This window comes from Fukomys damarensis, unplaced genomic scaffold (genome assembly GCF_012274545.1).
Source record: "Fukomys damarensis isolate Sample0158 unplaced genomic scaffold, DMR_v1.0_HiC HiC_scaffold_4, whole genome shotgun sequence".
NCBI lineage: Eukaryota > Metazoa > Chordata > Mammalia > Rodentia > Bathyergidae > Fukomys > Fukomys damarensis.
In genome coordinates, this window is record NW_022900916.1 from 26,492,006 (window position 1) to 26,516,216 (window position 24,211).

The 24,211-nt window shown below is 39.1% G+C and overlaps 1 protein-coding gene across 5 annotated transcripts in view; it reads right to left on the minus strand.

Annotated features, from left to right (window-relative positions):
• Positions 1 to 24,211, minus strand: part of Osbpl3 (oxysterol binding protein like 3) — a 153,463-nt gene that overhangs the window by 28,478 nt on the left and 100,774 nt on the right. For 3 of the 5 annotated variants that reach the window (XM_010628243.3, XM_010628242.3, XM_033757342.1), the window contains 6 exons: positions 22,652 to 22,782; positions 19,201 to 19,308; positions 12,671 to 12,805; positions 11,560 to 11,653; positions 7,558 to 7,808; positions 4,774 to 4,911 (listed from right to left, as the gene is read on the minus strand). In XM_010628243.3, the coding sequence (XP_010626545.1) occupies positions 4,774 to 4,911; positions 7,558 to 7,808; positions 11,560 to 11,653; positions 12,671 to 12,805; positions 19,201 to 19,308; positions 22,652 to 22,782 (857 nt within the window). The remainder of the gene's footprint in view (positions 1 to 4,773; positions 4,912 to 7,557; positions 7,809 to 11,559; positions 11,654 to 12,670; positions 12,806 to 19,200; positions 19,309 to 22,651; positions 22,783 to 24,211) is intronic. The other 2 variants (XM_010628246.3, XM_010628244.3) reach the window with 1 other exon arrangement.

The following is a 24,211-nucleotide window of genomic DNA, read 5'->3' on the forward strand; positions in this document are numbered from 1 at the left end:
GAGTGACCCAAAAGCCATTTTTTGCTAAAACCCACAACTTTTCATTTGGGCCTACAAATGCCCAATAGTGACTAAAAGCAGAACAAAGCTTGACTTTCATTTTGTAGCCTTGGTTACTGCAAACTCTGGGTCAAATTCCCTCTCAACTCCGTACATTAATCATTAAGGGAGTGTCTGCTTAAAGGTTGATTTGACAAGGTGATCACCTCTCAATCTGCATCAACTTGGCTGGCTCCTTTCAAGACTGGGGACACTGAGGACTGGGGATTTACAGGGACCAGAGGTCTCCAGCTATCATCCTGAACCTGTGATCAGCTCAATTTTGGGAAAAGCAGAGCTCCACATGGCTAACGCCGCTGCAAGGACAGACAGTCATTTCATGGGACTGGAACAGTCCCTCAAGCCACGAGGACTCCAGAGCTGGGAAACCAGAGCTGAGACAACGATGAGGAGCCCAGCCCAGGAGCCGATCCTCGAAAGCTAGCTGCCCGCCCTTGTGGGCAGGTCAGTCTGATCCCCTTCCTCAGAGTGCACTTTCTCCAGCTGCTCCAGCCAGAGTTCTTATTTGTCTTATGCTCCTTTGTTAAGGGCCAGGCTGATCTTTGTCTCCTGGCCTTACGCTAAAAATCCTTATTATTTTCTAATTAAAGCTTTTTCCTTGTAAATCTGTGCATTACTTTTAATTTCCATCATTACTAAAAGCAAAGGGCTTTTTAGGCAGCAACAGTGAGATAGACAACATATAAAAAAGCACCTGGCGTGTCAGTAGAACAGGTGTTGGGAAGATACTATAAAGCATGAGGACAGGGCCCACGGAGCAGGAGTGCTATTCCCAACAGGTGGAGGGACAGGGCTGTAAAACGATGGAAATCTCCTTGGAGGCTAAGGGACCTAAGGAAGCTAACCATGCAAATATCTGGGAGAAGGAAACACAGCCTTTGCCAAGGACTGGAAATGCTCAGTGTGAATCAGAAGAAATGAAGAGGCCAGGGTGGCTGCAGTTGAATGGGGGAAGGTATGGTACCTAGGTTGGGCTTGGAAGGGCTTCGTGGCTCCAGACTCTGGATCTTATTCCATGTGACTTGAGAAGCTGTGAAAGGGCACAGAGAAGATGTTGCTTCTGTTTCAAGCACTCTGCTTGCAGGGCAAGGAATTGGCTATGGAAACAAGAGACCAGCTAATAAATCTAGGGCAACAGTGTCTGTCATTGATTATGGTGGTTTGGGCCAGGCAGTCAGCAGCAGGGAGGAGGCAGTAGAATAGCTGCATTGGAAAGGAAGGCTTCTAAAGGGAGATCTGGATTTGCTGATGGATAGGATGTGAATTTTAAGACAAAGGGTTATAAAGAATGAGGCCAAGGAAACTGGCTGATGTTGGGGGGAGAATGCACTCGGCAAAATTCAAAGTTTATCACTTATAAATACCAGGCTTCTTGCAAAACAAAAACAAGAATACATTAGGTGATGGCCTAGAAATGTAGGAAACCACAAAGCAATGGCTTCTTTACCTTCTATTTGAGTTACTGCTAGTTTTATTTAGACAGTTTGAGTTTTCCCTCTGACAGTGTCTTTAAAGGTGATGCAACTTTGATCTGCAGTAAATAACTATCTGCTGGAGATAAAAGAACTATTCAGAGGTGATGTAAGTGTTCAAGGAGAGAGCTGACAAGCATGGCATTAAGAAATCTGTGCAAGAGAATATATCTTCAGAATTCTCCAAATGAGCAGCAGAAAAGCAGAACATACAGAGCCCACAGAGAAAGGGAGAAAAATACTTCACTTGAATCTCTCACATCTCAGTAACTTTAAAAAATTTTTAATAACTTTCACTAACTTCATTCAGTCTCTGACACAAATTGTCAACTGTATACAGCAGAATAAGTAAATGGTTAAAATTACTTGAGCAAGCATCTGACAACTCAAGTCCCATGTACCTTACATAGTAAAAGCTGCTGTTAGGTAGTGGCTTACTCGCTTTCAACCAACACTATCCTCTCTATAGAGAAAGCAGCAGAACTAACTGAAATGAGTTCTGACCCAAGCACGCCCTCCACAAAGCTCAAAACCAGTGTGTTCACTCCACCAGCCAGCAGGAGAAGGCAGCAAGGAGTAACAATGGGCAGGTTACTGAGTGCTTGACAGCAAGGAAAGCAAGGAAAGCCATTCTCTCCATATTGCCCCTTTCCTGGGCCTACTTAGAAAGCCAAGGCTATGTCATTTCTTGATTTCTTGGCACATCCTTGAGGAGGTGGGGTAGCCACAGGTTAGAACAGAGGACAGGAATGTTTATGATTTCTTCCTGAATGCCTCTCATTCACAAAGGCCACACTCACCCTCAATGGGAGTTGGGAACAAAGTCCTATGTCAGAGTGGAGGATGAAAGGATTAAATGACATGACAGGCAAAATTTCTTCTTCTGAACAGTATATAAAAAAGGTATTTTTACATCTATAGCCTGCAACTCTTAGTTCCTCTGAATACAGTAACTAAATCTGCACAAGAGAACCCAAAGGGTGTCTGGGAGAAAGAACACTACAGGAGCCACGAGCCCAGCATTAGATTGGACAATGGGAAACTAATTCTTGAGGCCTGGGTTTCCTTGCTTATAGGACTCAGTTTTCTTGAATGCCTCCTACACAGGGCAATTCTGAGAATCAAATAAGATCATGTGCTCGTCAGAAAGCATAAAGTAGTCTACAAACCTAGTACTTAATTGTGATTAGGAAAATCTGAACAAGGAAAATTTTCCCGAGTTTCTGACCATGAGTAGCTTTGGTATTAGGTTTTCAGGGTTTTTGGATGGGAAACAGCATAGAGAAGCAAGTTTCTGTGTAGCTGAACTCTATGAAGCAGCAATTACTTCATGTCCTGGACACTTACCACCTCCAACATCCACATAACCTCAAACCACAGAGCTACTCAGTCCTGGGGCGTGGAGGAGAGAGCTGTCACTTTTAAGTCCGACTCTCTTATCTAGAAAAGCCAGCCAAAATGACTTGCTGTGTCTCTCAGATCCTTAAGCTTGGAGATAAGATTCCATTAATGTATTCTTTCGGATAGAATTTCATGAGAACTATTCATTTTGGGGCCCTACTTCATTTATTACTTATCCTTCAGAAGTCTGTACCCCTAGCTCTCTCTCTCTCCTTCTCTTTCTTTTATTTGCAGTACTAGGGACTGAACCCAGAGCCTCTGAATTGAGCTATATTCCCAGCCCCTTTTTTTTGTTTTTTGAGACAGGATCTTGCTAAGGTGTTGAGTTGCCTAGGCTGGGCTCGAACTTGTGATCCTCCTGCCTCAGCCTCCCAGAGTGCTGGGAGTATAGGCATGTGCCACCATACCCGGCGCTACTCTTTTCTTATGCCTCTGCATCCTATCATAATTGTCTTCCACAGCTTAGGGCTATTTTGGGTCTTTTTTTTTTCCTCATAAGAGTGAGTATAATACCATGGTAACAAAATTATACTTTCTTTCCATTTTAGGTTCAGTATTTAAATAGCCTGGTTGAATTTGAATCAGACACATTATCTTATCCCCTTAACTACTGATTTAACCCCTCACCTCCCTAGTACAAGCCATTACTTGGTTTCTTATTTTAGCTCCTAACTAGAAAACTAATGAAAATACGCTTTCAGGTTTATTGTATATTCATTTTCTCATGTTCCAGAGAACACTGGTCATCATTTAGACAGTTAAGTCTCTGGGCCACGCCACCTTTCTCTTTGATCCTCATGAGAAAGAGTGTAGCAGGGCAAATGGAAGGGAAAGAATATTTTGGCAACCCATCCTCCCTCTTTTTCCTCAGTTTTCCAAGAATTGGGAAGAGAAATCTAGCTGATCCATGATGCTTAGTGGCCCTAAGGTGACACTCGAGGATATACTACAGATGAACATGCTCAGTTGCTGCTAAATAAGATGAGGAAGGCTGCTTTTTTACTTGCTGAATATGTGCACTCTAACTGCAATTATTCCTCATCGCAGATATTTTCAAGGTTCCCAACATTTCATTACTGCACACCGTGCCGTCACACATTGAAAATGCCAGAAAACACACACAGAACTTTTACAATTCATGCATCAGACTGTCTGTTCATTAATCTTCACAGGCATGTGCAGCACATATAATGACTGTTGCCCGTATGTTAAAGAGGAAATAATAGCACATAGAAGATAAATGACTTGCCCTAGGATATACAGCTATCTAGAGGTACAGCTGAGAGCGGACCCAGGGTGCTTAACTCTTGAACAGTATTCTATGCTTGTTCTTATGTGGCCAGAGCCATGGAACCTCAAGCTCTCTTTGTTTGAAGTATGTGTGTCCTTCCACGTGATGACGACTCGTAGTACACATTCAAGAAATAACTTATTGACTGAATGAATAAATACACAAATGAATGATTCTTTTAAGTCAAAACTGATAACAATGCAATGATGTGGTGCTGTCCATTCTGAGGGGCGGTCCGGCTCTGGAGTGACAATACTCGTAGTTAGGGGACACTTCCAAACTCTGAGTGACAAATGGGACAAGCAACCCATGCTTGGAAAATTCCTTTGCTAATGATTTTACCAAGAAAGGATACTGTTCATGTACGTAGCCAAATGAGTGCTGAGAATCATTTACCACTTTATGACCATGGGTATTGGCTGGGTTTCAGTGGAAGGGAAATGGATCCCTGGCTTCATGTTTTAAAGCACTGTAATTTTCTCAGTTGCTTGAAGCCAATGAAAGGCAGGCATAAGCACCCCCTGCCAAAACAAAGTGGTGCACATTCACCTGTTCTGCAAAAAACTGGAAGCCCTTGTCCTCTCGAAAACACTCGTAGGTTTCTCCAAGGACTGGATTAAATGGCTTGCTCCCAGCTCGGTAGTAGCTGGATGCATATGCGGATACAGCAAAGGCTGCCACATACACCTAAGGAGGGAAAGAAAAGAACTTGGTTACTTCTAGGTCATCAAGAAATCTGTTTTTCACAAAGAAATGAAATAAAACTTCAATTTCTCTCTCTATGGTTTACTGCAGGAAGCCAAAGATTTGTCTTTGATTTAAAGACAAATGAATCAATGTTGGTTTAAAGTTGCAGGTTTACATAATGTTCATTTTGGCCTAGAAAAAAACCCCAAAAATCTTAAAACTGTCCATTTATTTTGATGCCTAAAGGATGGGAGAGACGTGCTTAAGATGATGACATTTATTTATTTATAAAATAGACCAACCTGTTGATTCGGTACCTTCAAGCCTGACATGAACTGGAAATCCAGACATCATGATTTCAGGGGAGAGTGGAGAGAATATAAAAAAAAGCCAAACTTCCCACACAAATTCAAGAATAAGCATCATTAGTTTGGTTAGTTACAATTTGATACTGTTGAAACCTAAAAACTCATTTTGACCAAAGAAAACCTGTGAGAGTCATTTCCTAAGTCTGGGAAACAAACACAGGATATGTGGCATTAAAGTTCTTCTTTCTTGGAAGAAAAATTTAGCATCAAAGAAGAAAAGGGGGCAGGGATTATACATGAACATGAAATGAACAAAATCCTTCAATGGTCCTCACTATGAAGATTCCTAGATTTTTATCAGTTCCCTCTTCAGGCATCAACCTTTTCTTTCAACCTTCACCAACTTTCAGGCAACCTTTTCTTGTCTCTTCTTGGCCAAAAAAGTTTGACCTAAGTAGTAGTAGCAAAATTTCCTTTTGTACTGTTGAGTGGTAATGATCTCAACATTTCTTCTTTCCAGCACATTCCTTGAAGATTCTTACCCTGAAGAAAGGCTAAGTGCCTTTCATAAATGTTCACTAGCCACATCACTTTCCTTATTAGAATTTTCCAAAATGTTTGGGTACTCTTTATAATGGGTTGTAGATTGTCCCCGAACCCCTGGATAATTTATAAAAAATCAATTCATGGACATGGGTATAGCTCAGTAGCAGAGTGCTTATTCAGCACATGCAGGCCCTGGGTTCCATTCCCAGTACCAGAAAAAAAAAACACATACATCTCTATATATCAGTTCACTATGCTCATGTGAGTCCCATCTGTGACTGCCTATGTTCTTGAAACTCAGGCTTCTGTTCTTTTCTTCTCTGCCTCCTCATGTTTGTGACATGAGAAACAGTAAGGTTACACTGTCTGTTATAGAGTACTGAACAACCACAAGTTGCTTTCACAATTTAATAAAAGAAACTTGTGCCATCCTCAATGCTACGGGAAGAAGAGATTGCAGAGGCAGGCAAAATGAAGCAGCTCCTTGCAGGCTGGTGACATGACAAAGGATCTATGCAGGGGACTCTGGTGACCCTCAGAACAGAAAGGAAGCTTCAGTCAAAGTGTCTCCTTAGTTGTTGTGCTGGGGATGTGGAGCTTTTACCCAAACTTCTGTCCAATGTCACATATGCAGGTCAATTAGCAGAACATCCTAAGGGTCTCTAAATTGCCATAAGAATCAACCATCATCAAGAATACTCTCATCATCAAAGCCAATCAGCTTCTTTAAAGGAAAAAAAAAGCTATTCACCAAAGCTGACATTTAACACCTGCCTTAAAAGCTATTTGCCTCCATTTTTACAGCACAAATCATCTGGAGGAAAGTAACAAAGATTAATACACACACACACACACACACACACACACACACAAAGCTTATTTTTTTTTTTCTGTCCTGTCCTTATTATCATTAGCATCAAGGAAAAAAGAAAGTCTGCTTGATGGGGGAGGCACAGAGCAGAAGGACTAAGGATGAACATTTTCTTTTGGCCTGTGATTTAAATGTCCCTTTAATCTTCAAACCACTAAAGTAATGAAGTTTTCATGAGGGTTAAAACTATGAATGCATTGAATTTAGAAAAGACTGAATCCTCTATTGGTGGGACGGTATTGGGTTGTGAGGTCTGTGAAGGGGGAGGGGGACGTGCCTCAATTCCAACTTAGCCAATTAGCAAATGCCAGGAGAGTCCACATTTGGGCGACACTGAAGATCCAGTAACCCACCCAGACAAGGCTTTTCCCAGTCACATATGGGAAGCCAAAAGAACAGTTTTCAGAATAAAATTTTTCAAGTTTCAAATAAAAAAAACTTAAAACTAAAAACTTAAAATACAACAAAAACTTACTCTTTAAGAGAAAAATCTTTCTGAAGTAAAAACCTCTTCTATGAACAGTATTTTCTGAAAAATCTAAGAAGTGATGGGACAATTTCAGAAATAAAAGCATTCTCAAGATGCATTTACTCTGGATGAGAAAAGCAGCTCAAGAAATTAAATTCTGTCCACTCAGGGTTGTAAAAATAAACATGCTGAGAGCCCTAAAACTATGTTTTCCAGCCAAGCCTGTAGACAGAAGGTTCTGCAGAAGGAAGCACAAAATCCACCACTGGCACCTCTGGCACCAAGGATGGATCCTGAGGTGACCGCACAGCCAAGCGGAGAGGAACCATGTGGCTCTGAGGGGCAGAGGCAGCACAGGAGCTCCACCTGTGTTGGCTCTGAAGGACCCAGAAGAATAGCTCAGGGTAGGGGACAGGCTGGACAGCAAGGCTACAGGCAGGCTGAGTCCTCACCATCCTTTCCAGAGGGTTAGGGATCCGTGCGGCCTTGTCCAGCAGCTCGCTGTACTCCAGCTCCTCACAGAGCCTCTGCAGCGTGTTCAGCGGCTCATTCAGCTCCACGGGCATGGCCACCTTGGACAGGTCCTTCCCAATGTTGTTGCGCAGGATGTTCCACAGGCTGATGTTGCTGGTGTTGGGACCCGGCGCGGGCAGGCATGTCCTTCTCTCGGTCCTCCCTTGTCCACCACACTCCAGAACAGGCCCTGAGAGGCAAAGACCTGGCTGTCTCTAACGATCTTTTCACCTGTTCTACTACTTAAGTAACAACTCTTTGAATTAAACCTTACCTGGTAAGTCCTCATTTTACTATGAAACTCATTTACCCAGAGTATGACTGAAAGCCGGAAAATAAGGAAAAGAATTCTGGGCAATTAAATACCAAAAATTAGGGCTTAGCGTGAAGCTCAGTGGAAAAGCCTATGCGAAGGATGTGTAAGGCCATGGTTTCAATCCCCAGCAACACAAAACAAACAAACAAAAATTGCACACATAAAATTCATGGAATTTATTCATAGGGAGGCTCTTAAGTTCTTAAAAGCTAGCTCCTTGAGGCTTATATATGCTTAGAATAAAACTAGAAATTGGGTTTCTATGCCTAAAGCAGGTGACACAAAAACTTATAAACTTTTCAAAATAAATCACTTCAAATTCTTATAAAAGCCATTGTGTTTATCACAGAATAATAATACGACATAACAGTCACTCATCTCAAAATAGCATTTATAGTTTGGAACATCTTCACTTAGTGTTTTCTCCATCCATATAGGTCACAATGTATGTATAGTTAGTGCCATGTTCAGTTTATTTACCTAACAGGAGTGTTTTCCCAAATTATTTAAAATTCTTCAGAAGCATCATTTTAAATGATTGTAAAAATATTCCACTTATTGATATGCCATCATTTAGTGAATCATTTGTCTACTGTTAAGACTATCAGATTTGTTTCAATGTTTTAATATGATGTAAACAAAACCAAAACAATCAACAAAAAATCAGTAGTAAATATTTCACATAAACAGATATTTTCCTGGACCTCTGATTATTTTCTTAGCACAGAAGTGGGATTACTACATCAGAGATTATGAATGTATTTAGACTTTTGACTCATGTGATCAGAATGCTCTTCAAAAAAGCTCTACCAATTTTCTCGTTAATTGGCAGTAGATGTGAATATTCATCTTCTGAGGCCTTTCCAGGCTTAGCACTATTTGTTTTCAATTTTTATCAACTTATTAGGTAGATAACGTTATCCCCTTGTTTTAATTTATATTTAAAAAATTTCTAGTATGGTTTAGAATACTTTTATGAGCATTTCTCCTTGGTTGATTTTTTGCCTTCTATGTACATATTAAAGCCACATCTTTTGTTTTTAAATTTGCTTTACAATTTAATCCTCATTTGGTGTTTACCTTTAAACATGGTCCATGAAGGGTGCTGGTGAATGAAACTTTTGAAGGGTGCTGGTGAATGAAACTTTTACATTTTAGACACACAAATCTATCAGTTGCAATGCTCTAAAATTCCTTGCCCATCCTAACTGTTCCTGCATTCAAATACTGCACTAGTGTATCTTCATTTATTAAACATTAAATATACAACATTTACTCATTATAAACCAATCTGGATAAAGAACCTGCTTTGATGAACAGAAAAATATGAAATGGATTAATATTTGTATTTGTTTTAATTGGTTATATAAGAAAAATCTGAAAAAAGAAAGTATCTGCAAACAGTATTAGTTTTTAAAAGCAGCTTTCTAGGGAGTTTCATCGTATTTTCTTTGATTTATAAATTTAAACTTTGGAACAATGGTATTCCCCACCAATACTATTAATGGCTTGCACATATTTTGCTTTTTACTCTGTGATGGTCAGTCTAAGCAATTTACATGTACTCCTCTCATTTATTTTTTATAACTACATTTTGAGGTATACAGAATATTATTTCCCCCATTTTACAGATGAATAAAATGAGGTACAGAAGTAACCTGTCTTAGCACACACAATCAGTGAGTGGCAGACCTGGAGTTGATAACCAAGGAAGTCCCTGAGTCCATATTTTTAGTCCCTTGTCCTCTCCACAGAACCAAACATAGTGACAGATCCTAACATGTGCCCAGTGACTTTTGGGGGGAAAGAAACTAATATTCTAAATATGTCATATTTACTATAAGGTCTGAGAAATTCTAGTGTCACAATAGGCTAAGAGTTGATTCTGTCTTATTTCTTTCTGTTGCTTAAACTTATAAGACATAAAGATTATTTCTATATCTATCTCTTCAAAATATTGAGAAGTTGTGGGCTGGGAATTTAGCTCAGTGGTTCCACTGCCGGCCTGGCAAGCACGGGGTCCTGAGTTCAATCCCCAGTACCAAAAAAAAAAAAAAAAAAAAAAAAATTGAGAAATCGAATATTCCTCATCCAATGTCTTTGAAGAACTGGGGAACAGCCATTTCTCATATTCAAATATGGACAAAGAAGAAAACTTGATTCTACCCACTGTTTGTTTTAGCTAAGGCAACACTGGTCAGCATTCCAGCAAAACAGTACTGTTACAAATTAGAGAGAACCCTAACTTTTTCTATGCTTTTCCTGGCTGCTGTTAAGTGAGCACAGCCATAGACTCGGGTTCTGAATTCTGTCCTCTCCGCTCAGCTTCAGCCTCTGAACCCCCCATTCACTCTGTGTTCCCTTTGGCTCCCTCTCTAAGGCCTCCAGGAACTGGAGGAGTTCAGAACCATGATAGTGTGTGTGCTGTTTGCCAATAAAGTAAATGATGTTTCTTCGCTACTCTTTTTTATTTGCTTTCTTGTTTTCCCAGAAAAACAAGGAGCACATGAACTTACTCCTGTAATACACAACATGACAAGCATCTACGGCTAGCAGATGTACTGCCAAAAGGATGCTCACTCAGATGCTGGGGAATGTGCCTACTTGCCTTTTTTCCATATTGTGGTCCCCAAAGAAGCAGCTCTTTAGTGTTTCAGCAACAGTTCATCATCATAGTTCACACATACTCACTGAGCTGAGAAACACAAAGTACCAATGAACATGCCTGACACAGTCCCTGTACTCCATGAAGATGTGAAAATAGTGGTGCTTTGAGTAGCACAGGCAAACTACAGACCCCAGGGCACACTGAGTATTAAGACTGGGACCATCTGATGCTTCAAGGACCCATGAAGAGAATTGTCCCATTGGGCAGATTCCTTAAAGAGCTCCTTCATAAATCAGAGCTCTTTGAGAATAGCCATACACTCCAGGTACTCCACACTTCAAACTAGCATTTTAAAATACCTTTCTTAGTCCTTGTTTTCCCTCTTAGGATGAAGCAGTAATAAAAAGACAACTTAGGGTATCTTGAGGGGAAGTAGAAGTGTATAATTTTGAATAATCTGCAGCTAAATTACTACTTAGAAAAGACCCTTTATTATATGTGCTGTTAAATTCTTAAATTATAAAAACCCTTAGATACCTAAAGGCACACAGTCATATTCTAATACATTTGGAGAGAAAATATTGCCGCCTAAAGGATAGCTGTTCCGTTATTTTTGTGATATGTATGTGAAAACTGGCATTCTCTCACCGTAAAAACTTTACAAGCAGACAAATTGATTTGAATGAATCTACCTTTCACATGTGACTACTATTTCCTCATCTAAATTATAAAATCCTAGAGGTGGGGACCGTGTTAATTTTCTCATGTAGGCTAGGTGTGGTGGTGCATGCCTATAATCCCAGCACTTGGGAGGCTGAGGCAGGAAGATGCTGTGAGTTTGAGACGAGACCAGCCTGGGCTACATAGTAAGTTCCAGGTCAGTCTCAACTACATAGTGAGACCCCATCTAAAAAAAACAAAAACAAATTTTTTTTCTCATGTAGTATTTGCTATAAATACTTATTAGGATTCTATGAAGACACAAGCTTTCAAAGATCAAAATAATGTAAATCTTACCCAAGGTTTGTCTTTCATTATCTAAATCATTACTAAGGTTGTCTAAAGAAAGGTTATCACTTATGTCACTGACATATGAATCATCATCAGAAATCTGTGGGAAAGAAGAAATAATATAATTGGAGTAAGACTAAACAACAATCATATTTTCATAAATTCCTTACTCCAAATGATCAAATGTGTTGAACTCCACTTTACAAAGCAATAGAAACATTTTTGGGGGCCAATCTTCCTAGGCAGTGCTCACAGCAAAACAACTGTTATTAAATAAACATATTCTTGGTTAGCACTAACAGTAAAATAACAAATAAACCAAAAATTTCTGCTATCATAAAAATTTGTATTAATTCATACTGCATTTTCAGAATGTTAATATTTGAGTGGGAGTTACAATTTACCTTTGAAGTATTTATGAAAAATAAATTTTCTGTGGGATTAATATGTCAACAATGTTACCACACACACATATATATATATATAAAGACTGACCTGGAACTCATTATGTAGCCCAGGCTGGTCTCGAACTCACAGCGATCCTCCTGCCTCAGCCTCCAGAGTGCTGGGATTACAGGCATGCGCCACGACGCCCAGCCTTACCACTTCTATATTTAAGAAGCACATTTATTAGTATACATTTACACAGAAAATGCTAACTATGGTATTTGCCTATTCTAGAAAGTATGATTTTTATGTAACAATTTAAAGCAATACTGCATTCTGTAAATTAATACTATAATAACCACATTATACTGTAAAATTATATCATAAAACTAACATGACTAAAAATGCACAGAATGCTATTTGCTTTCCCTATAGTGGAAATATTACATTACTAAATAGAAATCAGAATTATCAATCTATAATGAAAATGTAACAAAATAACAGAAATGAGGAGGTGTCTAACATTCTCTACATTTATAACTTTTTTCTTCTAGCCTATCAAATCATTTTGTGTTTTTTGGGTATCACTCAACAGAGAACACTCTGAATTCCATGGTGGAAAAGGGTGTATGAATCTTGTGTCTCTACATACAAATCTTTACTGAACAGGTTAATCAACAAAGATATAACAGTGATTGTCAAGGCATCTAATGGAAAATAGTGCACAAACCTCATTTTCTGAAGAGCTTGGAGACAAAAGAACTTCCTGTGCATCAAAAAATTCCGAAAGGGAATCAGTAATAGAGAGCCTGCTTTCACTGGAAAGCTGATGGACCAGAGCTCGGTTTTCATCTCTGGAGTTTTCCTACATTAAAGAATAAAACCAAAAATGCATATATTTAGAAAGTCTCAAGAAATAAAGAAAAAAAAAAAACCCCAATTTTAATTGCCTAAAATACAGGGTCACAGTCCCAGGCAAACAAAGCAGAGGTCAGTACCAAAGCTGAGAATAAGCCTCACACAAAACAAAATGAAAAGTGAAGTTCTCCCCAAATAGACACTTCACTTATAGGTACGAGCACTGCTCAGACACATGCCATAGATCTTAAGCCAAAAAGAGCTGTCCAGGTCAGTCTTTTCCACCAAAGAGGAAAATTCCAAAGTTCTCTGAATCATATCCTCCTATTCTCTGCCACTGCAGGACACTTCTTTTCCTCCTGAAATTTCCTCAGAATTGTACGGACTGCACATCCCTCCATGGTTGGCTCCATGCAGCACAGCTTTCTTCGGTTCCTATGCACTCACAAAGGCCAATATGCTACTTTTGAGGTGACCCTTGACAAATAAACAGTGTTTTTGTCCAGAAGTGTCCCTGGTGGCAGATCATTTATTATTCATGGATGAGTAAGATGAATTGTTTCTTTCTTTCCACCTACAATGGCTCTTCAAGCGAGGGAAACCCCCAATCTACAGTATCACCTTCTACACACACAACAGATCACACTTCTGTCATCGCATGTGGCCCTCTACTCTCCACTCCACAGGGTCTAGACGTGTGCTACAAACAGGAGGACCTGAACACTCAGCTGGTTTGCTTTCTATTCTATTTGCAAGCAAAAGTTCAACTCAACTCAATAAATTAAGCAACTCATTCATATACAGTCCTCAGTTGACCATGAAGAAATATGATAAAGAAGATGAGGTTTTGGTCTGAAAGGGTGGTGTGCAAAACACACCACCAACACACATCAGACCAAGACTGTGAAGAGGCAAAGGACTATAGGAGCTAATCTGAAGGTGAGCTTGTGTCTGATGCAGCAGCTCTGGTTTGGTGATGTCTGACCCAGACCTTGAGGAAGAAGAACAGATTTAGGATGAGATGATTTGACTCCTTGGTCTTAGAGAAGAAAAATCATTCATTCCCCTAAGCACCTGAACAGCTCACACTTTTCACTGTGTTGGTTAAGGAGCTGTGTCTATGTCATTACATACCTAATGAACAAGTACTGAATAACCTGGGGAACAGACACTAATGGACAAATGATGCCCAGAGGTTTTACAAGTTCAGGAAACACTGTTGTCTCAAATACAAATTATGCCCATGTTAGAACAGGAAAGCTTCAGTATACTTTCACAGTTAATAAAAGGGCAAGGGGTACCTTTATGAATTGTTCACACAGCAGTGGGTGGGGGACACACACATGGAAATATCTTTCCCTTTCTCTTGGAATCTTCCTCAATAAGGTATCTGCCCAAGGTATTGGTTTAGAGATCACTCATGTTAATATCCATGCAGTTTTCTGAGAAGCCAGCTTCTTCTCTATATTAACCAAGAGATCACTGTAGAATCTATAAATAACTATCACAGCTGTCATCTTAAAGGAACAGTATCTATCTTCCACAGAGCCAGGCACAGGGTTACTGAATTTGAAGACACAGTAATGACTAGCTGAGCTCCTTTAACGTTCCTTAGAGATAATGTAATCTTCCTGGGTCTCCAGTGTGCCCTGCCATGTGAGATGCTAATGACTTATTTATTTGTGTACTCATTAATTCATCATGATGTACTCCTGCTTTTTATCTTCCTCCTCCTAGACTGATGGGTCAGGAAGGTTTCCTGGCTGATCAAAATTGAAAATGACACAGCTGAGTATCTCTTTCTGAAATGCTTGGTTGGGATCAGATGTGTTTCAGATTTCTCACTTTCTGGGACTTTGGAATATTTCAATGTACATAATGGGACCGAAGTCTAAACATGAAATTCATTTATGTTTCACAAATTCTGTATTTTGAACACATAGCCCGAAGATAATTTTATACAATATTTTTAGTGTACTTCAATTTAAACTGAGACCTGACACTTGAGGTCAGATATGGAATTTTCCACTTGTGGCATCATGATGATGCTCAAAGTGGAGCATTTTTCAACCTGCTGTCCTATGCCCTGCCTTCTTCTGCTGTCCCACCACTCTGGCAACTTCCTACCAATTAGTACTGAATATTTGCCAGGATTGCAGCAGCCCCAACCCTTAGCAGTTCTTGAACAACTCAGGATGTTATCTATTAAAATAGTAACATGGTTCAATTTAACTATTTCCCCTTGATCTTTGTAACTCAGATTATCTATTGTTTATATTTCAAAAAGTCAAACAACGAAGAAAGAGAATTATAATCCCATTGCAGCAAGAAAACTACTAAAGGCACATTGGACACCTTTCTCTGCAATCTTTGTTTTTTTTAGTACATGTTTGCAGTACATAATGATTACATTTATTGTGGGGAGTTGGTACATGTAGTTGTACTTTGTTTTGAAATAACTGAATTATACTATTTATATATATATATACACACACATAATTTCACAAACTTTTCTCAAATACTACACCCAAATTATTTTTCAAAATAATTTCTAATGTCTTCTGAGAATAAGACTACAGTATATTCAAAACAGAAAATACATAAAAATCTAAGTAAATATCACTTAAAGTCCCATCACCTAGATGTGGTCCTTATTAATTTATTCATATAATTTTTGTTAAAATACTGTATATAATTTGGGGAGTTTTAGGGGTTTCTTTGTTGAAAAACTGATCAAAGTACATACAACCTGTAGATTTTCTGCTACATTAACTTAAAATACTGTGGACATCTTCCAGGCCATTAAAATTTCCCTGAGAAATAAAATTGAATTGATAGGATATTTTATTATAAGTATGTACCCTTGAGTAACATTTCTCTGTATTGGAAGTTAAGGGTATTTCTAGGTTTGCAGATGTTTGTAAATATGCCTTTGCTCGTATCTTGTTATGTCCTAGGATCAGTTTTCAGAAGTAGAATTATTAAAAATGTTTAAGGAATATATATATATATGATTACATTAACAAGAAAACTATTTTCTTTATATCCTTATATTAAGGGCAATGAATATCATAATTTAAAAAGAATCTTTGTGTTGATCTAATTGTTTCACTTTTTATTAAGTTGAACAGTTCTTTCTTTTTTAAAAAACTAGCCATATAGTTTTAATGTTGGGAGAGACTGGGCAAGGGGCACATGGCTCTTTCTTTTGCATTGCTTTGTACCTTCCTGTGAATTTGTAAATATGATCACGTACTATATAATGCTATCTCTGTCAAAGGGTCCCATAAGATTATAACATCTGAAAAATTCCTGTCCCTTACTGATGTCATAGCTGTAAAAAATGACACTGCAAGGCCTGACTCATGCTTGTGGTGATGCTGGTATAAACAAATCCATAGCACTTGCCAGTCATATAAAAGTACAGCCACATATAATTATGTACAGTACATAATATCTAATAATGGTAATATATGGCTATGTTACTGGATTATGTATTTACTATATCTTTACTTTAGAATGTAGTTCTACATATATATCCCCCCACCCACCTAAATCAACTATTAAACAGTGACAGGCTGAGGGATACAGAAGAAGGCACTGTTGTCACAGGAGCTGACAGATTCATTTGTGTTTTCAAACCTGAGGACATTCTAGTGGGATAAGACGCAAAGATGGAAGATAGTGCTACTGATAATCCTGATTCTGTGTAGGCCTAGCTTAATGTGTGCGTCTTAGGTTTTAGCAAAAAAGTATAAAATATAAAAACAAAACAATAACACATTGAAATAATAGGTTATAGCACATAGCTTACATGGTTGTTCCACTTGGCCTAAGTATGTAGTAGTTATACTATCTAGGTTTGTATACACACACTATCTAACATCATTCAACAGTGTGGTATTGCTGAGAACATATCCTACTAGTTAAAATGATGCAATAAAAAATAAAAAAACAAAATCCCACAATTACTTGCTCATGCACTTGTGTGAATTATATTCTTTTTCCATTTACTTGGTGAGGTCTTATTTGTCCATTGCTTAAGTTGTAAAAACACTGCCATTGATTTTGCATTATTTAAGCCTGTCATTTTCTATGAAAATATTTTTCTTAGTCTGTTATAAGCTTTATTTTTGGACACATACCATTTTCCCCTAAAATAACAGATTCAGTCAACATTTCTTTAGCAATTTTTTTATGACTCCTAGGAAATCTCTACTTCAGGAGCTTGATAAATATTCAGTATTTTTTAGTCTGCACTTTTATATTTAACTCAAATTGACTGGTGGTTCATTTTGGCATGTAATAGAAAGATTTGAACTTCTTTCCAAATTGCTCTGAGCTGCACTGATCTAATTTATTGGAGAATCCATATCTTTATCGTTGGTTTTTAATGCAGTTCTCATCTACATATTCATTTATTTTATATATAAAATGGTGTTTATGCCTAAGATAGCTATTCTGCCTCATTTTCCCAGCATCCCTACCTTATTTTAACCAGTAGCGCTTCAATGACTTATTGGCTCAGCATGTCTTTCTTCCTTACACAGCTCTAAGGAGATACTGAGAAAGCACGGGCTTTGCCCTCATTAGACATGAATTTAAATCTCAGCATTGTCTCTTGTAAGCTGCATGCCTGTGAAAGTTATTTAACCGCTCTGGGCTTTCCTTTCCTTTTTTCTAAAATGAAAACACCATTGCCTATTTCATAGAGTGAAGATTAGGAATTTGTGAGATAAGGTATCCCAATGCACAAGAAATGCAGCAAGCAGATAGGCAAGTAAGAGAATTAAGTTCCCTTCTTTTCTTTTAGACACTTTTTAGTCTCATAAATGGACTTTAGATGTAAAAGGGTGTTAACTCCAAAAGTCACCTGGCCTTTCATTTGGAATGTAAAATAATATTAAATAAAGAACTGATCTCCTAATAATATTAAATTTTCACATTCAGGAATATGAAACGGTGGGATCTGATAGGTTGTGGGAAAATTGCAGACAGGAAAAGGGGGTAATCTGTGCATTTAAAAGAAGTAACATAAAGTAACAAAGATAGTGAAAGGTCCTAAAAACAGAGCCCCTGGGCTGACTCCACTGTTAAAAAAAGCTGCCAGTCCCCAAAGGAGCAGCATTTGAGGTGCCTGAGAATTACCTATGAAAAATAAACTGGATTTAAATTTTCAGTTTGGGTGGATACTTCCACTTTTGTGGAATTTCCACTTATTTCCTAACAACAACAATGGCTTTTCCCTTGCTGGGAAAGTAAGCCTGAGTCACTCAGTGAAAAAAAAAGGATAAATCATGGGGAACAACAACAACAAAAAAAATCTCTGGAAGAGGGAAGAGGAAATATATGAAATATTGATTAGAGACTCAAGAAGGCTGTTTTGGAAGGTGTGACTTTGAGGTGACTACACTGCAAGGACAATTTATGGCATTTTAAGCTTTCTTATACATTAATTTTGAGATCATTCTAAAAATATCCATTTGTAAATGCCTGGGATTTTGGTTTCTATTCCAAAACACAAATGGGCCTAAGTACACATACTGAGTACACTCACAAAGGCCTAAGTGAAACTTACCTAGCTACTCAATAAATGTATAAATGTAATTTATAGGATATACTATGTATGAGATAGGTACCATCTGGAAATAAGCATGGAACCAGAAATCACCATGGTATTAAGCAGCAGACAACCCTGAGTAATGGCTGGTCATGGCTGAGACTGGGCCCTGATTTAAGTGAGTGCGCAGATTCAAAAGAGGGCTGATGCTGGTCCAGGCCAGAAAAGAAGGCCACCATAATAATATTAAGATGTTAAATTCTACGGGTGATTGTTTGGATTTAGTGCTGCTTATTAACCTAGAGATTTCAATTGTAAAGCAACACTTTTTTCCCTCAAAGCTTGACATTGTTCTGTAAATGAAAAAAATCACAGGAAGGGAAGTGGGAGGAAAGAACAACAAAGAAAGAATAGCATAGTGTTTACAGAGTGAGCAAAGAAAGCTGGCAAGTAACTGGGTATGACAGGTCAGAGAAACTTAGGTTTCTTGAGAAATGACAGGAGAAAATGTTGTCTATAGTTCCTACTCCATTAATTCTACTAAAAGGAATAAGGATGTGGAGGGGTAAATAAGGTGAAGAAATACAAAAGGAAGAAGCTGGGGAAAAAAGCAGCTTAAAAACTATGCTTAGCACATATTCCTGTGGAATTAATTTAAATCCTGAGAGCGCAGTCCATGCAGAACTGTGGCAGCACCCAGCTGTGCCCAGCACCCAGGGGAGGCAGTAGAAAGGCAAACACTATTCAGGAGGGTGAAGCAGGGAGACCGTACGACTGGACAGAGGACATCATGTGAGGAGGTGGCAGTCACAGAGAGGTTGCCAGACGAGAAACCTACCCACCTCTGCCTGATTGTCACCCAACTTGGCAATAGCAGGCGGGTCGAGGAGCAGAGATTCGGCATGGATTCTGCGTAAGCGTTCTTTAAGATCTGTGTTTTGCGCTATGGCCTGGAACATGTTAAAAATAGTGGTGCTCCATTAATAAGTGGATGTCTCAGGGAAGGACAGCAGGGGGCCCAGAGGAAGAGCTCTCTCAGAGCAGAGGAAGCTCTGGGTGTTGGAGGCCCAAGGGGGCACTTCTGGGGTTGCTCCAAGAGCTCTCCAGCAGGAGGCGCATCTCACACCCATGGAGGAAACACAGGGCACTCTGAAAATAATGCTCTATCACCAATCTCATCTCCAGAGAGGTAGAAGGAGGGTTAGTAAGGGTGACAAAAGGAAGTCACAACCATCACCAGCTTCATTAAAGCTGGCAGCCTCATAGCATCTCCCTCTCCTGACCAAGGGTCTTTGATGGTCTTCAGCCACCCAGCCCTCATGGGTAGTAATTCCAAGCTCCACTCATTCTTGAAGAGATGCTTCTCCCACCTTGTGGTCAAATCTATTTAAATGTAATTTAATTTTCACATCAGCTAAACTGGACTTTAGAAAGGGTGCTGAGATGCAGAACTTTTTGGAAGGTTAATTTTACTTTTTGGCAATTTTAGGACTTTTTTTTTAATAAGCCAACCTCACTTACCTGCATAAGGGCTTAATGACCAGACCATGGCCTTGGGAATGGGTGAATGTGAGCTCTGACCATATCCGAGACCAATGAGACCTCTTTTATTTCCCCCTAAGCAGGCCCCACTCTTATCTCAACCTCTCAACTAGGAAGACCCTGCTCCAAGTTAAAGGAAGATGTTTCCTTCTTACTGACATTCCTGTGTACTACATGATCAACTGTCCTCCAAACGATCTGGCTTTGGAAGGGGACAAGCTCTCCTGATCACCCCCAACACTCCCATACCTCTCCCGAGGTAATTTAATTCAGATGCATCCTTCCTGATTTCTTGACTCTCTTTAAAGCTCAGAGCCTTTCCCATCTAGCAAAGTCCACAGGGCTTACCTTCGGAGAGTTCAGAGGGATGCGCTACTGCCTTGACTCTCTTTAAAGCTCAGAGCCTTTCCCATCTAGCAAAGTCCACAGGGCTTACCTTCGGAGAGTTCAGAGGGATGCGCTACTGCTTTACCCACTGCCTCAATCACCAGCAAGGATTCTGCCTGCATCTTTCAGTATCCACAGAAGTTTTTGGGTATTCTGAAATCCTTGAGGATCCTTTAAGAAACACTGAACTCAACCACATACAACACTCTCTTTACGGTACCTAGTTCATTCTGGCCAGTCTCCTTGGTACACTAGCTGGGATCTTAGCCTAGCCTATAATTTCTTATTTTAGAAGGTTTTTCTCTAAGCCTCAGGTAGAAATAAGAAAGAAACATACCAAGATGGCAACACACAGCCTCAGCTTATCCACTCTGATAACTCTGAGATGATCCTAAAAAATTTATTTTTAAAAGACAAAGCCTGGACTGAATCAGGAATCCAAGCTAAAAAGGAAAGAAAGGCCCTTTCTGCTTTAAGCTTCCAAAATCATAAACATGGGTGAGAGTGAATTCATTACAGCAAAGGCGAAGACCACTTTGGCTGAATGAGTCTCAACGGCCACACAAGCAGATCAATGAATGAGATGAGGCCAGGCCTTCCCGGAGGTGTATGGGAGCAGGGAGAAGGAGACCATGAGGGAGAAACTTTGTAGGGACCATCAGAGGTACCTCCCAAACTCGCTGAAAGCTACTTAATGGAAACAAAAAGAAATGCTCTACCACTGAGTAAAAAACAAAACAAAACACTGTTAAGTAGCAACTCAGTATGTGGCTGGCTCTTCACTACAATCCAAAAAGGTATTTTTCTATCTCTGACATGAAGACTCTCTCTACACGTGGAGTAAGCCAATGTTTTTAATTTTTATTTCAAAGACAATATACTTCAAATTGTCAACTGAGTGAATATACTTTAAGAATTACAAAGGATATATCATTAATATTTCATGAGCATGACTTCTCTCAGCAACATGATAAACAAAAATACAGATATTTTCATGCTCATGGTGGCTTTTGGTAATAAGATCCTAAAATGCATACCCTTATCTGGCCTAAAATAGAAAATTCAGTAACTGAAAGTGTAAATAACGACTAAAAAGTGTAATAGATACTGTGAAATAGGAAGAAAAGGGACCAAAGGAGAAGGGGAAATGGGGTGGGGTAGGGGAAAGGAAAGAAGGGAATGGAATTAATATGAAAAAATGAAAAATAACAGAAACAAAGTCTTTGTAGATAGGGAGGGAGGGGTAAAAAGGAGGGCAGGGGGATGGGAAAAAAACAAGAACCAAGATTGATTATGTAAAGATACAAATTTCTAACAGTGAATCTCATTATATTAAATGTATCAATAAAATTAATTTTAAAAAAAGAAAATTCAGTACTCCTTTAGATGGTAGTTTCAGATATGCACATTTTACACATAGAAAAGCAGGAATTCCAAGCAAAGAGCAAAAGCAAAACAAACATGCTGTTTCAAAACTTTCTAGCTTCTTGCTAGATAAAGGATGAATTTCCAGACAACTTCAGGCACTTAGATAGGGTTAGGACCTGAGACATCAATCACAAAGCACAACTATTCTAAGGAATGAGTTGCAGAAAAAGAAGAGTAAGTGAGCGACAGAATGGCTTATGGAAAAACACCTGAGGCCCTGACAATGATTTTCTTGTCGTCATGAAGGCACAGTGATTACCTGACAGACACTTCTGTATGAAGCATCTCTGCGCCCACAGGGGTGAAAAGCTAAGTGTTTTGTGATACTTAATAAAATAAAATAACTTCCACATCTTTAAAAGAGAGGTAAGAAAGATCACTGCTTTGCAGGCGAGAAGATAAGAGGGTAGATTGGAAATTTCTCTCTGCCACCTGTTATTTGCTGAGTTAATCTAAGCTTATGGTATCCCACATCCAAAAATCTCCGCCAGATTGTCAGATTTTGTAAGAACTAACAAACACATCTGTGGACACACACAGATATACAGCAGGGCTTTATGGAAACAGAAAAATTCAAACAAATTGGAGGAACCCAAACAAAGAATCCAACACTTAATAAAATACAGTTATTAAGACTTGGGGGGCTGGGGATTTAGCTCAGTAGTTTCGCCACCTGCCTCACAAGCACAAAGGCCTGAGTTCGATCCCAGGTACCAAAAAAAAAAAAAAAAAAAAAAAAAAATTGGGGGAAAACTTGGGGTAGACTAAGTTTCCTTATTTAGAATATGCAGATCTGATGAAAGATTAGAATATAATTTGGATAATTTGTCTGGTTTTCTCTTGAATTTTCAACCCAACCATGAAAATCATGGAAATGGAGAACATAAGCAGTGGACACATGTGTCGTCATTTCTCTGACACAGACATGTAACTCACGGATGACAGGGCGTGCTTCAGACCAACGGCCTGAGCAGAAGGGGAGGTGGAGGCATCCTGCTCCATCAGCTGCTTCAGCTTCTCTCTCTCCGTCGATACGGCATGAAAAGCTGACCTTAAAGCGAAGTAAACTACAAAGATATAATCATTGTAAGAGGGACCAAAAGAAGAGGCATAATTAAGAATTTAACAGAGTGGCAGACCCAAATATTTTCAGTTTCGCAAATACATATTGTACATTGTCTTTTCAAAAACACATTTGCAATACACAACATTAAGTGTGAAATAGAATACAAACTACAGGCGCTGTGTGATAATGACATGTCAGTGCTGGTTCCTCAGCTGTCATGGGCACCATTCTGGTCTGGGGGCTGTGCTAGGGGACAGGGCATATACTTTCTGCTCAGTTTTGCTGCGGACCTAAGAGTGCTTTTTATTTTATTATTATTTTTTTTTTTGGTACCAGGGATTGAACTCGGGTCCTTGCGCTTGCAAGGCAGGCCACCGAACCGCTGAGCTAAATCCCCGGCCCAAGAGTGCTTTTTAAAAGTCTATTCAAATTTATAGACATATACGCACATTTGCCAATTCTAAGGCACCTTCCCACCAATACAGTCCATGATTTTATATCTTATGGATACTCAACAATCAGCATTCGGTTTTGTTTGTATCCCCAAGGCAGTAAGCAGTTAAGAACAAGGCTTACCAATTATCAGAGGGAAAATGATAATGCCACCAAAAAACTAGGTAGCTCTTTAACCAGATGATCAAAATTAATTATAAGTGAGAGTGAGGTGGATGCTGTGCCTCTGGGTTCAGTACCCTGGAAAAAGAAACACTATCTTCCTGATTGAATGCCAGCCAGGGATGTACATCTGGATTTGATCATGGTGAAACAACAGACAACCAAACATCCTGTTTCCAAAAATGGCCTGTTTTTCAAAAGTATCAATTTTATAAAAGAAAAAAAAAAAAGCTTAGGAACTGTTCCCAATTAAAGGATATACTCCTAAGTAAAATAAATAAGTCACACATGTGTAAATACCAAATAGTTTCTCTGGTGTGAAAAACTATAGTAGTACATAAAATCCTAATGAGGCTGGGTGTGGTGGTGCACACCTGTAATCCCAGCACTGGGGAGGCAGAGGCAGGAGGACCACTGTGAGTTCGAGACCAGCCTAGGCTACACAGTGAGTTCCAGGTCAGTCTCAACTACATAGTGAGATGCTCTCTCCAAAAAACCCAAACAAACAAACAAACAAAAAGATCCTAATGAGATAATTGACAATGTGAAATAGGAAGGAAAGGGCTAAAGGTGTAGGGGAAGTGGGAAGGGTAGGGGAAAGGTAATAAGGGAAAAGAAAAAAAATGAGAAAATGAAAAAATGGAAATAAAGTGTTTGTAAATGGGGAGGGGAGGAGGAGGTGAAGGGAGGGCAGGAACAAGGGGAAAAAATGAGAACCAAGACCTGTAATGTAGAGGTACAAGATCCCAATAATGAATGTAACTGTACTGCATACCTAGAATGTACCAATAAACTCAATGAGGAAAAAAAAAAAA